Source organism: Zootoca vivipara, chromosome 2, assembly GCF_965207765.1.
Source record: "Zootoca vivipara chromosome 2, rZooViv2.hap1.1, whole genome shotgun sequence".
NCBI classification, from domain to species: Eukaryota; Metazoa; Chordata; class Lepidosauria; order Squamata; family Lacertidae; genus Zootoca; species Zootoca vivipara.
The window spans coordinates 80,671,498-80,686,459 of record NC_142584.1 but is presented as its reverse complement, the minus strand read 5'-3'; the positions used below and the strand labels follow the sequence as shown (position 1 = coordinate 80,686,459).

Sequence of the window (14,962 nt, the reverse complement as noted above, 5' to 3'; positions counted from 1 at the left end):
GGCAGGCAATTCAAGTCACAACATATTCTGTTGTGGCAACATTTCAAATATGAGCAACACTTCATAAATACACTCAAAGCGATTTGGCATTTCACTGCAGATGCTAATTTTATTCTTTCATTATTAATTTTTTTCTAGAAGAATGGCGTATTCAGCACACCAGATACCTACTAGAAGGCAAGTAAGGCCAAGGGGATATCCTTGGCTTCCCCTTCTACATACCCTTCTATAGGCAGAAAGCAGTGGAATCGCTAACTCCTAGGCACATCAGATCTTTTAGTTGTGAGAGAGGGGTGTAGTCAAGTTGGGAGACATCTTGGCCCAAACTGCACCCATCGTTCATGCATTTCCAGAATGTCCTGGTACCTGCAGTAAATAATTCTGTCCTAGCCAAAAGCTTTTACAATCTGAGCTGTACACTTCTCTCTTGGCTATTGCTGCTTGCCAGCTCCAAGGCTTCTATTTGTCTGTATTTTGAATAAGTCAGTCTTTACACACAAAATGTGTCAAACTTTGATAAGGAGAAAGTTGTGGGCGAGAAATCGGGATGCACTAAATGACAGGTTCAGAAAGTATTCCAAAGGCATATCCAAGAATATTGCTTATTTTCTTTTCAATCATAGCTGAATAACATAATCTAAAACCACAACAGAGTAGACTAAAACAGATGAAAACTCATAGAAACTTTCTAAACATCTGGGCAGGCTTGTCTAAATAAGGATGTTTTCAGCAGGTGCTGAAAAGAATACAGTGAAGGTGCCTTCCTGATTATCAATAGATTATCATAGATAATCTGGTCCCAAATTGTTAAGGGCTTTAAAGACAACATTCAATGCCACAGTGGGCCAGTGTGTCTGGCTCTTAACCAAAAGGTTCGTGGTTCAAGCCCACCCAGGGATGGCTGTGGACAGGATTCCTGCATTGCGGGGGATTGGACTAGATGACCCTTGGGATCCCTTCCAACTCTACAATTCTATGATTCTATGACTAATAGTAACACCGGTAGCAGATCGGCAACCAGTGCAAACCTCTGAGCATTGTTGATTAGCCATATATATAAACAAGTAGAGTGTTTTAGGGTGTTCTTTCCTGATAGACAGAGGTATGAATTCACCTGATGCTTTCAAATTTCTGAATCCTAAAACTGAGCAATTATTAATGTGGTTTTTTCAGTATGTGTGTGGATGACAAGGAGCAGCACCTGCGAACTTAGGCAGAGCCTGCTGTTTTGTCACTGTATTTTAATGAGTAGGTGTTCAGAAACGGTACAAAATGGTAAACCTGATTTAAATGTTATTTGAACTGATATTTTCCCCTTGCTGATACAAAATTGCCTTGAATTAAATTCATCCATACATCATGATACACAGGAAACAAAAAGAAGGTTTTCTGTTTCTGATTTCTCTGTTTTCATTTTATGTCGGGTTTATACATAAATTACTAACAGTCACTTGGGTGTTTATTTTAAATGAAATAAGTCTTGCAGTTCATTATTTCATCTGGTGCCCCAAAGGACATCCTGATAAGCAGTTTTGTTGACAAAGATATGAGAAAATGAAAAATTCAGAAGCATGCCTCCTAAGTAGAAAGGACTTCATAGCATTAACTAAAATCTGCACACAGTTTTTTACAGGGACGCTAAAAGGAATCTAGTTAATCTCAGCAACTGTAGGAGAAAATGTGCTCATCTACAAACCAAGAATATATAAATTCTAAACTATGCCTAAGGATACAATCCTATGCACAGCTACACTGGAGTAAGCCGCACTGAACTTAGTGGGGCTTACTTCTGGAAAACATGCACAGGATTCAAAGTTGCGCATTGAACATACATCAGTGGAGGCATCAGCAAGAGCAATAAAAAACATTAACTGTAAATAAAATTGTTACCCAATACTAAAATATTTGCATATTACACCAAAAAATCCTGACAAATACCATCTGAAACATGAAGAAGAAAGTAAATTTACCTTTTAAGAGGGCTACTTTAGCAATGGGTTCATTTAGTTCATGGTCCTCCATCTGAGCATCTAAATGAGAAAGTAAGTTATTTTAGCATTCTGAGAAACAAATTACACGAATAGCTAGGTCATTCAACACTGCGGCAACACTGAAAAACTCATCTGAACAAAATTAAGTATGTAAACAGTTTTATCTAAACTTTAAATAGCCCTCCCTTTTTTAGAAATCCTCTTCTGAGTACTCATTGACATAAATGTACACTTAAACTTATGCTCCAATTGTACCTGTAGTGTCGTCACTGCTTTTCTCCTTGCTTGGGCTAAGAGTGTCTGATAGTTCGGCTTCTTTAGCTTTTGCTTGATTTTCTGTAAAATAAAATTAAAATTTGCCTACATTAAAGTATACACGTATCTCCAAAAATATTTTTAACACCAATTCAAGCTGTATTTTTGCCTGATAAAAGCTCAGAGGTGAAAACAAACAAAAATCACAGTCGTTGAAAACCAATGTTTTCTTATGCCTTTGCACTCCTGTTCCCAACTGGATTAAATATCCTCAGGTCACATATTTAATACTAAACAATCCAACACAGGATGCAGTTGCCTCATGTGTAGTTCAGCCTTTTGTTTGAAAGTTGTTCTCTGGCCAGCTGGAACCCAGTGTAAAGTTAGTTGCTTTGTTCACTAATTCTGGGATCAAATCAGGAGAGAGAGACTCAGAAAACCATTTCCAGAACAATACAGATACTGTGACACGGTAGAAAGAAAAGAGCTATTAGGAATGAACGCTGCTTTGTAGCAAGTTACACTGGGTAAGGAAAAACATTTGCACAATAAGATGCTTCATAAAAAACAGTAGTATGACTTTTTAAAAACCTCCACTATGTAACAATTTAAAAACATTATATTTCTACATCCAAGAAGTCTTGCTGAACCTTGAAATTTCTGTCCTTTTCACACATTTATATATCTAGCAAAGCTTCAAATGTCTGAAGCCCCTAGGACTGACCAAAAGTTGGGGACAGTATGGAAAAGCTGGGGGGCTCAGTTGTGTTCATTTTCTATACTGCCATTGTATTGCTTATTTATTCTTCTGGCTATTTCAGCTGGTTTGGATATAACTGATCACATGATGGGGACTGGGGACATTGTGCTCAGCACCCATCTGGCTGGGAATGCTGCAATTTGGTGCCATGGTACTTGTGCTATGGTGTTCCACAAGGCTCCATTTTGTTCCCATGTTGTTCAAGAGCTACATGAAGATGCTGGGAGAGGTTGTGCAAAGTTCTGCAATCAATTTAGGCATGGCACACAGCTCTCTCGTCTTTTTTTATCAGATCCAGGTGCAGCTGTGGACAAAGTCCCTTCTGGCATAGCAGGAGGGGAGGTTGCGGGCATCCATGAGCCCTTCACATGCTGGGACGTCCAATCTGGACGTCCGAGAGGGGCGTGGCTCTCTTACTTAAGTGAGAGCGCGGCCAGGGCTCAGTCTCTCGGTTCCTGCCCCCAGCCGCTTCGGTTTATTATCTCTGAAAGGTAACGGTGAGGGGGGGGGAGGTTGCTGCCATCACCTCCCCCAAAATGCTGAAGGGTACTCCCTTAAGGAGTCCGGGGGCGTGGCCATGTCCGAAGCCGTGGAAAGTGAGGGCCTAAGGCACGCCCCCTATCGGTGGCCCCAGGGTGAGTTCCTAGCTGATCTGCATCACAGGGCTCACCCAATGGTCGTTAACCCTTCACTGACTGCCAGCACAATGGGCTGGAGTCGGATATAGTTGGTTAGATCCAATGCCTAAGCCAATACCTCTCTACACCCATAATCAATAAAGTTGTGACTTTTTTATGCCCATTAACCTTATTCAACGTGTCCTGTGTCTTTATTTACTCCTGGAGGGATTGGGGTATCACCACGCAACAGATGCCTGGAGCCAAGTAATGGGCTGTATGAAAGCTGACAAACTGAAATACAATCCAAAGAACACAGTGTTGCAGCTGGTACTGGCCTATCAGGGAAGAGATATCAAACTGGTTTTGAAAGGGGTATTCTCCTACATACAATCCTATCTATAACTATGTACACTTTTGATCTCCAGCCTTCTTGCTGGATGCCAGGTGTCATACCATGCAACATCTTTCACTAGTTTCAGCTATATCTCCTTTCTTGGTGCAGATGGCCTGACCCACAATTATATATCTAGTATATCTAGTAACATCCAGTCTAGATAATTAATGTTATGCATGGGATCCCCTTTATAGAACATTTAAATACTACAACTGGTGTTAGAATGTAACAGCTAGATTATTAAATTGAGTTAAACCCAGATAATGAACTATGCCAGTGCACTTGGTACAGAGTCTTTACTATCTAGCACCAGACAACGCCTGTCCTGTTCTCTCCTATCTTTAATGCTTTTAAGAGTCAAAAATGGCTCTTTACTGGCTTGCACCATTTTAAATTGTTTTGGTGGCTCATGGGCGTAGGCAGGGGGGCAGGGGGGGCAGCTGCCCCCCCTAGAAGCAAAAAAATTAATGTATTTTACAGACCATAACCAGCACTTTTCCCCTCCAAAAACTGAAGTGGAAAGGGCTTTGCTTTAGCAAGAGCAGCTAAGTCTCTGCTTGCTGGGGGGGGGGACACAGCAGTAACAAAAACACATCAAATAAATAAAGCAAAGTGGCTACCAGTAGTTAAGCAGTTAAGACAATGGAGCATATATCCCCAGGCAAGATTCGATAGCTGACCATTTCACCCTATTGTTCTTAAGTGGGAGTTGTTAATGAGCATTCAGGAGCATTAAGAGTTCTATTGGCGATTTAATGAGGGTGCAGACTCAGAGGATTCAATTTGACTAAGGTGGCTCTGCAAGGCTAAAAAGAAGTGAATAAGAAAGGGGGGGGCTGTAGCTTTGACAGACACAGTGATGTTTATAAAAAGCATTGGTGTTCCAGTCTGCCCCTCCTCCTGCATCTGTATACTGTAAATCAGGGGTGGCCACCTCCCAAGAGACTCTGATCTACTGAGAGTTTAAAACTGGGGGTGATCTACCCCCTTTTGGGGGGTTCAGGTCAAAGCTGTTGAGTTTTTTTAAAAGGAAGGGAAGCCCTGTTTTTTTGGGTTTAGGTCAAACTTGTTGAGCTTCTTTTAGGAGGGAGGGAGGCCCATTTTTGTTTAGGGCTTCAGGTCATAGTTCAACTTTTTTGAGGGAGGAGGAAAATTTTGGGTGAGCTTTTTTTAGGGGGGCCAGTGACCTACCAGTGATCTACCACAGACATCCAGTGATCTACTGGTAGATCACAATCTACCTGTTGGACGTGCCTGCTGTAAATCAAGCAGAGAGAAAGCTGCTTACAAGGCTCCTGTACATGCAGAGTTCCAGCATCACAGCGTCACCCAGAGGCACCCACAAATATGAGTTATCCCTCTCTCTATTTCGTCCTTCCTTCCCTCCCTCTTCCATCCTTAATAAAATACAGGGGGGGGGCAGATAAGCCCCACATAGAAAGCCCATCAACATGGGGGGATGACTCTTTCAAATACTGTATTTACCAGTAATTGGGGGGGGGGAGGGACCTAGGCCTCTAGGAGTTGGCTGCTATGCCTAGGAGTACGACAATTCAAGAAGGCAGAACGATGCATATGGTATGGTAATATATCAATAGAATCGTAGAATTGTAGTCGGAAGGGACCACAAGGGTCATCTAGTCCAACCCGCTGCAATGCAGGATTTTTTTCCTAAGGTGGGGCTTGAACCATGGTTGAAATATTATGCTGATATGCAGCAACGCCTCGGAGCCGTTGTGGCTGCGGCCATGCCTTGCCTCGCCCTCGCCCGCCCTGCCACCCCCTCTCGCCTGCCCCACCCTCCCGTCCTCTTGCTGCAGAGTTCCAGCATCACAGCGTCATCCAGAGACACCCACAAATATGAGTTATCTCTCTCTCTATTTCTTCCTTCCTTCCCTCCCTCTTCCATCCTTAATAAAATACGGGGGGAGGCAGATAAGCACCACATAGAAAGCCCATCAACATGGGGGGATGACTCTATCAAATACGGTATTTACCAGTAATGGGGGGGGGAGGCACCTAGGCCTCTAGGAGTTGGCTGCTATGCCTAGGAGTAGGACAATTCAAGAAAGCAGAACGATGCATATGGTATGGTAATATATCAATAGAATCGTAGAATTGTAGTCGGAAGGGACCACAAGGGTCATCTAGTCCAACCCGCTGCAATGCAGGATTTTTTTCCTAAGGTGGGGCTTGAACCATGGTTGAAATATTATGCTGATATGCAGCAACGCCTCGGAGCCGTCGTGGCTGCGGCCATGCCTTGCCCCGCCCTCGCCCGCCCTGCCACCCCCTCTCGCCTGCCCGACCCTCCCGTCCTCTCCAGCCAAGCAGGGTAGCCGCCAACGCTACCAGCCCCAGAAGCACAAGGTGGCCGCTGCTGCCACCGCCACGATGTCATCAGGCCCACTGGCCCTTTAGCCCCGCCCACTTTGTGGCCCCTCCCCTTCCGTGCCTTGGCCCCGCCCCTGAACGACCATGGCTTGCCCCCCCCCCTAGTTTTGATCCTGGCTACGCCCCTGTGGTGGCTTATTTTACTGTTTTGGTGCAGTTTTTCTGTTTTAGAATTTGTTTTTATTTTTTAATGTTAATTTTGGTATTCCAAGTCACCTTGAGAGGTGATAAGGTGGAATTCTAAGCAAATATAGCCTTAATACAGGTGTGCTAATGAAAATACTTTACTATAAAGGTACTATAGTATGTTGAAATCCTAATAAATTTCTTGCTAGCCCACTATTGCGATTTTTTTCTGCAGCAGCAGCAGGAATGCAACTCATTATTTCCCTATATGGTTATAGAAGAAACAGCTGGACCCTCTGTGCAAAATCTTGATGAGTCAGTATAAAATAAACAATACCAAATGTCAGCAAAGGCTGAAGACAAAGGGCCCAACAATACGCACAAGGATGCAAAGATCCACTTAACTGGCACTACATGCTCAAGGAGAACTGTATTCATGTTTCTTGAACATCATCTCCTTAAGATGCAGAACAAAGGATTCTGCAATCGATGGGAACTGCCAAGCAGCTTGTGGTATGACATGGGGTAATTCAACAAGGCCACTCTTCTGGGTACAAACCCATGGCCACAAGAGCTCAGACCCTAGGATTACCTTGCAATATTTTTCTAGATTATTCTAAGTTTTCAAAGTCATTCCATTCCACAAAATATTTCACATTCCCAAGTAATGGAATATTTTTTTAAAAAAACAACCCTAGGTTATGGATTTCATTATAGCAGGGGTGGCCAACTCCCAAGAGACTGCGATCTACTCACAGAGTTAAAAACTGGCAGTGATCTACCCCCTTTTGGGGGTTCAGGTCAAAGTTATTGAGCTTTTTTTAGAAAGGAGGGAGGCCCATTTTTTGGGGGGGGAGTTTGGGTCAAGGTTGTTGAGTTTTTCAGGGAGGTGGTAAGATGTTGAGCTTTTTTAAGGGGAGCCACAGTTGTTCAGCCTCTTTGGAGGGAGCCAATGGTCTATCAGTGATCAGCAAATGTCCAGTGATCTACCGGTAGATCACGATCTACCTGTTGGACATGCCTGCATTATAGGATACTGTCATAGAATTCTCTCAAAGTTATTACCTGCTACTTCATTCAGTCCAATAACCAATTGTCCAACATTATGTTTGGTATCAAAAGAAGCTGCTTATATTAGGCTTGGCTATTTATCTATGTAGCCTAGCACTATCTGCTTAGATTGGTGGTAGCTCTGCAGGGTTCCAGTCAGAGGTAGTCTTCTTTATCTGCTACTTGTTTTGTTTTACACTAGAGGAGATTTAACCTGGGTTATTCTATACACAAACCATTAGTTCTCTATAGCAGGCATGTCCAACCAATAGACAGGGTCTTCCTCCCCCAAAACAGCTCAACAACTTTGGCTTCTCCCCAAAAAGCTCAACAACTTTGGTCAATCCAATGAGAGGATTAATGCCAGGATTTTTTATAGTGTGAGTAGATCACAGTCTCTTGGGAGTTGGACATGCCTGCTCTATAGGAAAGGCATTAGTCTCTTCCCTTTTATAGCATTATACTATTATATCAGTTCAGTTTAAATGAAATTGATTCTAAGTGACACACTCGCTTTGTTTTACCAGAATGGCTTTTCTTTACCTAGTTTTCTTCTTTTCATAGTTTTTGTCTAGTTTTAAAACTATATGAAGTTATTTAAAACTTCATGACAGAATCTTTTTTAAAAAATTGATAGAATGCATTACACATAAATGAAAAAATAACTCGCCATTAAGCAAGATAATTCTGGCATGCAAGCATTAAGTTACACTTGTGTTTATTGTCTGCATTCTTTTCCAAATATGGCATGCTACCTACACTTTGCACAAACAAGAACACACTGGAGGGTGATTGCAAAGAGGATTTGAAAACAGTGATTTTTCAAAGATGGTAGTTTTAAAATCAAAGGGTGCACACTTTGAATTATGTAAATTTTGATTATCAAAAAGTGAAACATACAGTTTGAGGAAATCCAGAACAGCTAAGTTTTAAAACCTTGAATATAGTTCATGTTGAGCAGAAAATTCTATCAATAATTTACTGCACAGGAAATCTTAAAAATGCCATGACTTCACAACTAATTATAATTTGTAACAGACATGCTTTTGAAGTAACTAAATTTTCTTTTTTTTCTGAACTGGCCTGAATACAATTTGCAGGTTAAAAGTAATAAGATGCAAGTTAAGTCTCAAATGCATGTTTCAAAACTCTTTCCATTCATATTGTTTTCTAATACAAAAACTGGTATTGTTATATTCATTTACTTGGAAGTAGTTTTTATAATACACCATGCAGTAAGGCTTGGTGTATTTATAATCCCTCAAACACTCCTCACACTTGCAAAACAAATTCCTAAACACAGATTTAAACATTTTCTACGTGCCTCAAAAACAAATTAATAAGTCTAACCTTTCAGGATCTTTGTTTCATCCACTCGGGGAAGATGTCCTTCGTCTATGAGCTTGTCTGGTGAACAAAATAAGGGTTACTATCCCAGCTCAAACTATGCAAGCGTTTCTTTGTACACGTCTCTAATACACATTCCATGACCAAATTTAAACATGGCAACATTACCTCACACTTCTCTGTGCTGGAATCAATGGAACTTTTTCAGTCCAAAAACCATTTTAATCTTAATTATCTATGCACAAACAAGATGATAAATTAAAACGAAATGTTGCCAAAGATTTGAGCAAGCCCAAGCTACTGAACTGAAAGCTGATTATGAAATTAATACATACATTTATAAATTCTACAACAGAAGTGTTTTAAAACCTGGTATTAAATATAATTTGAAAACAGTGAAAAGTATATAAAATTAAGTTGATATTGCCGGGGGGGGGGAGTTCTCCTATGGAGCCTGAGAGTGACCTTATACCCACACAAGTTAACACTATGGCTGAATTCACTACAGGACTATATTTCTCTGGTATAGAGGTCTTTTTCTTTGTGCCTAACAAAGATGTGCATTATCAACACTGTATAGAGGTCACATTCCTTTGCCAGGAAAAATACTTTTGAAAGCTGGTGCCCAACAGTGTCCAGAAGTGAGTAACAAGACAAGATATTCTGGAAATGTTATATACTTCTAGTGCACATTTCCTGCAACCCAGCTATTGCTTTACATTGCTGAACTTTGGGGAAGGCGCAATGATTGAATATATAAGGCGTCCTTTCTTATTGGTTGGCAGCACACCAGTATTTAGATTGGTGATGTTTTTCCAGTAACAATCCCCAATAAGACTTGTAAGTGGGAACTACAAGAAGATTGGATGAGGGCACACAAGCATGGTGGCCCTATGCTTTGTTAGCAAAATAATGAGGCAAGGGGGGGACCACAAACACAGACTAGGCAAGAAAATAAAATTAAGTTAACATGACAACGTGGAAAAATCAGACTAAGAGGCCAAAAGAAAATATCAGTGGAGAGAACAAAGATAGGAAGAAGAGTGGCAAATTAAGGGGTCAAAGAAGAAGAGGTAGCACAAGACAGATGTGGCAGAAAATGAGATCACACATTCTGTACTATTCTGAAAGGACCAAAGTAGGAAAATAAAATGGCATTGGAGAGCTGAGGAAATAATGGTTTCAAATGATTATTTTATGGTTAAGTAAATGTTATTCATTTTCATCACTCCATGGCTGCAGTATTACATCATGTATAAACCATCTTTACCAATCAAATTTTAGGGTTTTCATGTAATCTACCAACTCAGCCTTAAACACTTTTTCAATTCAGATGGTTCATGCTTGTTAGATGAAACTTTATTACCATGTAATCAAGCTGTAAGACACACCTGAGTGCTATAAATGCCTGTATGAATCTCAGTTATTTTATCAGGCACTAAGCAGCTCCACCTGCATTTTTACTTGATAAACCAATAAAAGGAAGCCTGCTCAGTGCTACCAAGCAAGATAAAAGTAAAGGCCTTTTTTCATGGATGAGAGAGTAATGCCAGCGCAGAATGTACTTAAGAGGTGACTGTTTCAGAGTTTCTAAGATAAGCAGACAGACTGATGAGAACTAGACTGCATTTCATACTATGGAAACAGAAACTAATGTTTGAGATTCATGTCATGGACAAGCCTTTTCTATGAAAATAAAATCTGCTCAAAATAGGTCAGCTAATAAATATACAGGACTTCCGTGATTACAGAACAAATTGGTCACTAATTGTGAGGCCTATGCTCTATCTAAACTTGCATTTAATAATGCTATGCTACTTAGAGGCAACCATCTTCCCACTGAAACAACAAAAGCTCTCTTATCTTTTCTTATCTGACTGAGCCTAATCATTTAATACTTCAGGTAAAATATAGATTATTCATATTAATCAGTTCCTTAGCCATGACGTCAGCCATATCAGATTACCAGATCAACCTTCCAGATAAAAGTCCATTGTCTCTGGCCTAATCTGAGTGATGGCTGATCCCCAGGGGCTGAAAACATGACCACACATTTTTTAAAAAAAATTTTTTTGAAGGTAGATCTACTGCCTTACAGTTTCTTGAAATAACTCCGCAAAACAATATTTTCCTGACATAGTGTGTTTAGTTAGAAGTGTTCTTAGGGAGTGAAATACCCCCCTCATAATATTAGAACCTTTCTTTCTCATAATATTAGAACATACAGCCATCCAATGAAGATGAATGGTGGGAGATTCAGGATAGCAGGGCTCTGACTACCACATACTGGTGAACAGCAGAAGGAGTGCTTCTGCCCTCATATCCTGCTTGTGGGAATCCCACAGGTATCTGGCTGGCCACTGTGGGAAACAGGATGCTGGACTAGTTAGGCCTCGTAGTATTTATATGGTGCGCACCAACCACAAGGGTTACAGGTAGTTGAGACCCCAATTCAACACTATGGAAAACAGTCTGCCTCAGTCTCAGATGCTTCATCAGCTGCCAAGTTTGGTTTGGGCATCTTTCTGAACCCACTTTGTTCAAACACATTCCATCTCCACTGGAAAATGAAAAGTCAGTTATAACCCCCCTCCCCCTTTTTGGCAGATGTGGATGAGCCCTGCCAAGTTATAGGCAAATAGGCCAAATGTGATTTTTTAAAAAGGAAACGTGTAACACCTATTTTATTGGGGGCACAATTAGATGAAAATTGTAAGCAGTGTCACCATTTCTGAAACCTCAGATCCTGGCAGATTTCAGAATTTGAATAGTTGAAGTGGTTTTCTCACAAAGGCATACTTTACAGTTCTAGGGTGGGTTAAAAAATAAAAATAAAAAAATTCCTTCAGTAGCGCCTTAAAGACCAACTAAGTTTTTATTTTGGTATGAGCTTTCGTGTGCATGCACACTTCTTCAGATACACTTGAAACAGAAGCTATGAGCTTTGGTATGAGCTTTCGTGTGCATGCACACTTCTTCAGATACACTTGAAACAGAAGCTTCTGTTTCAAGTGTATCTGAAGAAGTGTGCATGCACACGAAAGTTCATACCAAAATAAAAACTTAGTTGGTCTTTAAGGTGCTACTGAAGGATTTTTTTTATTTTGCTTCGACTCAGACCAACACGGCTACCTACCTGTAATTAAAAAAGAAAGTTATTGTCCCTGGAGTTTGGTGGGCAATTTATCAAATAACTGAAGCTACGACAGATGTCCCCTTGGGTAAAAAACCCACTGGAGAACTAAAAAAGGATTCACTTTCTAAGTAAAACAACCCCTCTGGTTACATGGCTGACCTGTCAGTCACAATGGTAGTCTTTCACTGTCTTCTCTCCCTTTCCCAATCACCCTACACTGCTGTTATTTCTAACCTAGAGACATTGCTTGAGTTTTAAGGAGACACTTGTACTCAGGACTTTTTTGTCATCTGAATCACCAAGAGCCTCCTGATTCAACTTGCGCCACCTTAAAATGGATCCCTCCTTGCCTCTGACAGGTCCAAAATTGAGGTAGCCCACTGCTCTGGGGACTCAGAGTTTGTCCAAATCCAATGCACACCTCTAACATATATCCTGTTGTAATAAACAAATGGCCTCCGGCAGACTTGCAGCGAAGCTAAACTATCAAGCAAAATAAAATAAATAAAAAATAAATAAATAAAAGCAATACTCAAAGCCTCTTACTTTTCTTTCTCCTACCCTCTCCCTCCCCCCCCCTCTCTCAATAGCTCCTGGAGAAGGGGCAGATGGCTTTTGCCAGAGGTAAATCAATACCTTGCAGAGAGCTTTGTTCCTTCCTCCTTCCATCTCTTTGACTCTCCCTCTTGTTTTTCCCCCCTTCCTATCCTCCTCCTCTCCTTCTGGGCTTCCCCCAACCACATAAAATTAGGCCATAGGTGCCCCACCCCTCTTCAGCAATCTTGCAAAATAAACAAGATGCGAATTCAACAAAACCAACTTTAAAACTGATGGTCTTGGTTATATGAACCATATAAATATATATTTTTAAAATTAAGATTACAAATGATAAAAACTGTATTTAAATAACATTTTGCCCATATGTAATATGGGAAAGATTACATAACACAAACCCAAAGAGAAAAATGCAAAAACGAAGAAAGCAGAAAATCTGCGAAGAAATTCAGGATGTAAGTACATTGGGGATGCTACTTCCACCCCTGCCCCACTCTAACCCACCCCTTAATGCCAATCCAGTACATTTTTGTTACCAGAAAATATGCTATATTTGAATACATAATAATGTGATAATAGTCTTAGAATGATTGCAAAAAGTTGGAAAACTGAGGAAGACAAGGATGAGGTACACAAAAACTGTACTGCACTACTGCCTTTCTGGAGCATGCTGAACATTTATTGTTATTATTATTATTATTATTATTACACCTAAAATATTGGTTTTTCTACAACACTCTCCTAAAGACGTCCAGTGGAATATATCCTTCTCACTTTCCCCAAGCTGCCTGTAAGCTATCCTGGAAACTCAATGACAGGAAGAATTTGGATGCTTTTAATACACTCCAATCATTGTGGTATTTCGGCACCGGAGACTTGCTGATTTACTTTGAACAATTCTAGTGAAACACTGCACATCTCCCCTATGATCATATGTGAGATCTCCCTCTTCTATTTGCCCGGCTCACTATGGAGGGATGCATGAAACCTCCTCCAGCTGTAACACTGGAATTGTAGAAGTTGGTCTGGCCTTGATAAGTTGAGTGAGAAAATTCATTTGAGGCTTGCAGTCAGCTGTTTCAACTAGATTCACTACGCTCAGGTTAAGTCCCAATCTGGATTTCCCCATTCTACTCATGATTGCAGGCTACCTTTCAATGATACTATAGCAACAACTATAGTTCTGTTCTGTTTTTCAGAGCACTTCAAAAATATAACTGTCCCAACCCTAGTACTGAATATATGATACTGTTTTTATAGACTTTTTTAGTGAATGTGATGAATGCTCTGTACTCACTCTGGCACTCTATGAACTGATGAATAAAAGTGCAGTCCCCTCCACTCTTTGAAAGAAAGTGCTCTAGTAAAGAAAGAAACACCTTTTAAGTTCATATCTCCATCTTTTTGAAGGCTCATGACAAAATGTATAAGCCTCACAGACATCAGGGAAGGGAGGAGAATTTTTCACCAAAAGGCACAAGAAAGAAAAGGGGAGACGAGACACAAACCCTCAAATCCAAAGGAAAAGCACCAGTGTACTATAGAATATATTGAAGGTGTAAATACTGTATACAAATTTGTAATCTGCATGTTTACATCTTCAAAATTTACAAGCCTCACAATTTATATTAATGTACGTTACTACTGGTGAAAGTTAAACTATACCAAATCCAAATTGTATCAACAAGGCACTTTCTGTTGTAATACAAATACCTTTAAACGTTTTAAAATTGTTACCCAACTCAGAAATTGGACACAATTTTAAACTACCTTCAAATTACTAGGTCTCAACAGCTAGACTTGATTCATAACATATATTAATTTGTGAAGTGGGGTATGGCTAAAGTAAATAGCTGGAAAGGGTTATACCTGTTGTTTAAGAGTTGTAGTTAAAAGGATATTTTCAGGCTTTAAGACAGTTCCTCAAAATAGCTTTCGTCTCACTAATGTCTAACACAGGGCTGACAACCCCTCATTTTGGGGGCTTGACATGGTCCCCAAAGCAAAATTTCCTGACCCTACTGACTATGGCATCAGGGACAAATAAATAAATAAAGTGGAGCACTAGGGTACGTGGCGCCCAGTGTCCTGATGGGGATGGGAATTGATCATCTCTAGTAATCAGATCCATTATTTAATGAGAAGTGGGGTTGTGTGCCTGTGTATACTGTATATCTGCCTGCATGTGTGCACACACGCATTTGAGTATTGTATGCAAGAGTGTGGTGGGCCCCATGGAGGATTGGCCATGGGTAAATGTGTCCCTTGGGCCAAAAAATGTTAGCCACCCCCGTCTAACACGTTAAAATAACTAATTGGTTTAATCTGTATTGT

General features: G+C 40.5%; 1 protein-coding gene across 50 annotated transcripts in view; it reads right to left on the bottom strand.

The window, feature by feature from the left end:
- SLMAP (sarcolemma associated protein) overlaps window positions 1-14,962 on the bottom strand; it is a 90,311-nt gene that overhangs the window by 22,217 nt on the left and 53,132 nt on the right. For 25 of the 50 annotated variants that reach the window (XM_088662271.1, XM_088662268.1, XM_088662273.1 and 22 more), the window contains 4 exons: window positions 13,926-13,988; window positions 8,941-8,997; window positions 2,247-2,327; window positions 1,971-2,030 (listed from right to left, as the gene is read on the bottom strand). In XM_088662271.1, the coding sequence (XP_088518397.1) occupies window positions 1,971-2,030; window positions 2,247-2,327; window positions 8,941-8,997; window positions 13,926-13,988 (261 nt within the window). The remainder of the gene's footprint in view (window positions 1-1,970; window positions 2,031-2,246; window positions 2,328-8,940; window positions 8,998-13,925; window positions 13,989-14,962) is intronic. The other 25 variants (XM_088662279.1, XM_088662278.1, XM_088662280.1 and 22 more) reach the window with 1 other exon arrangement.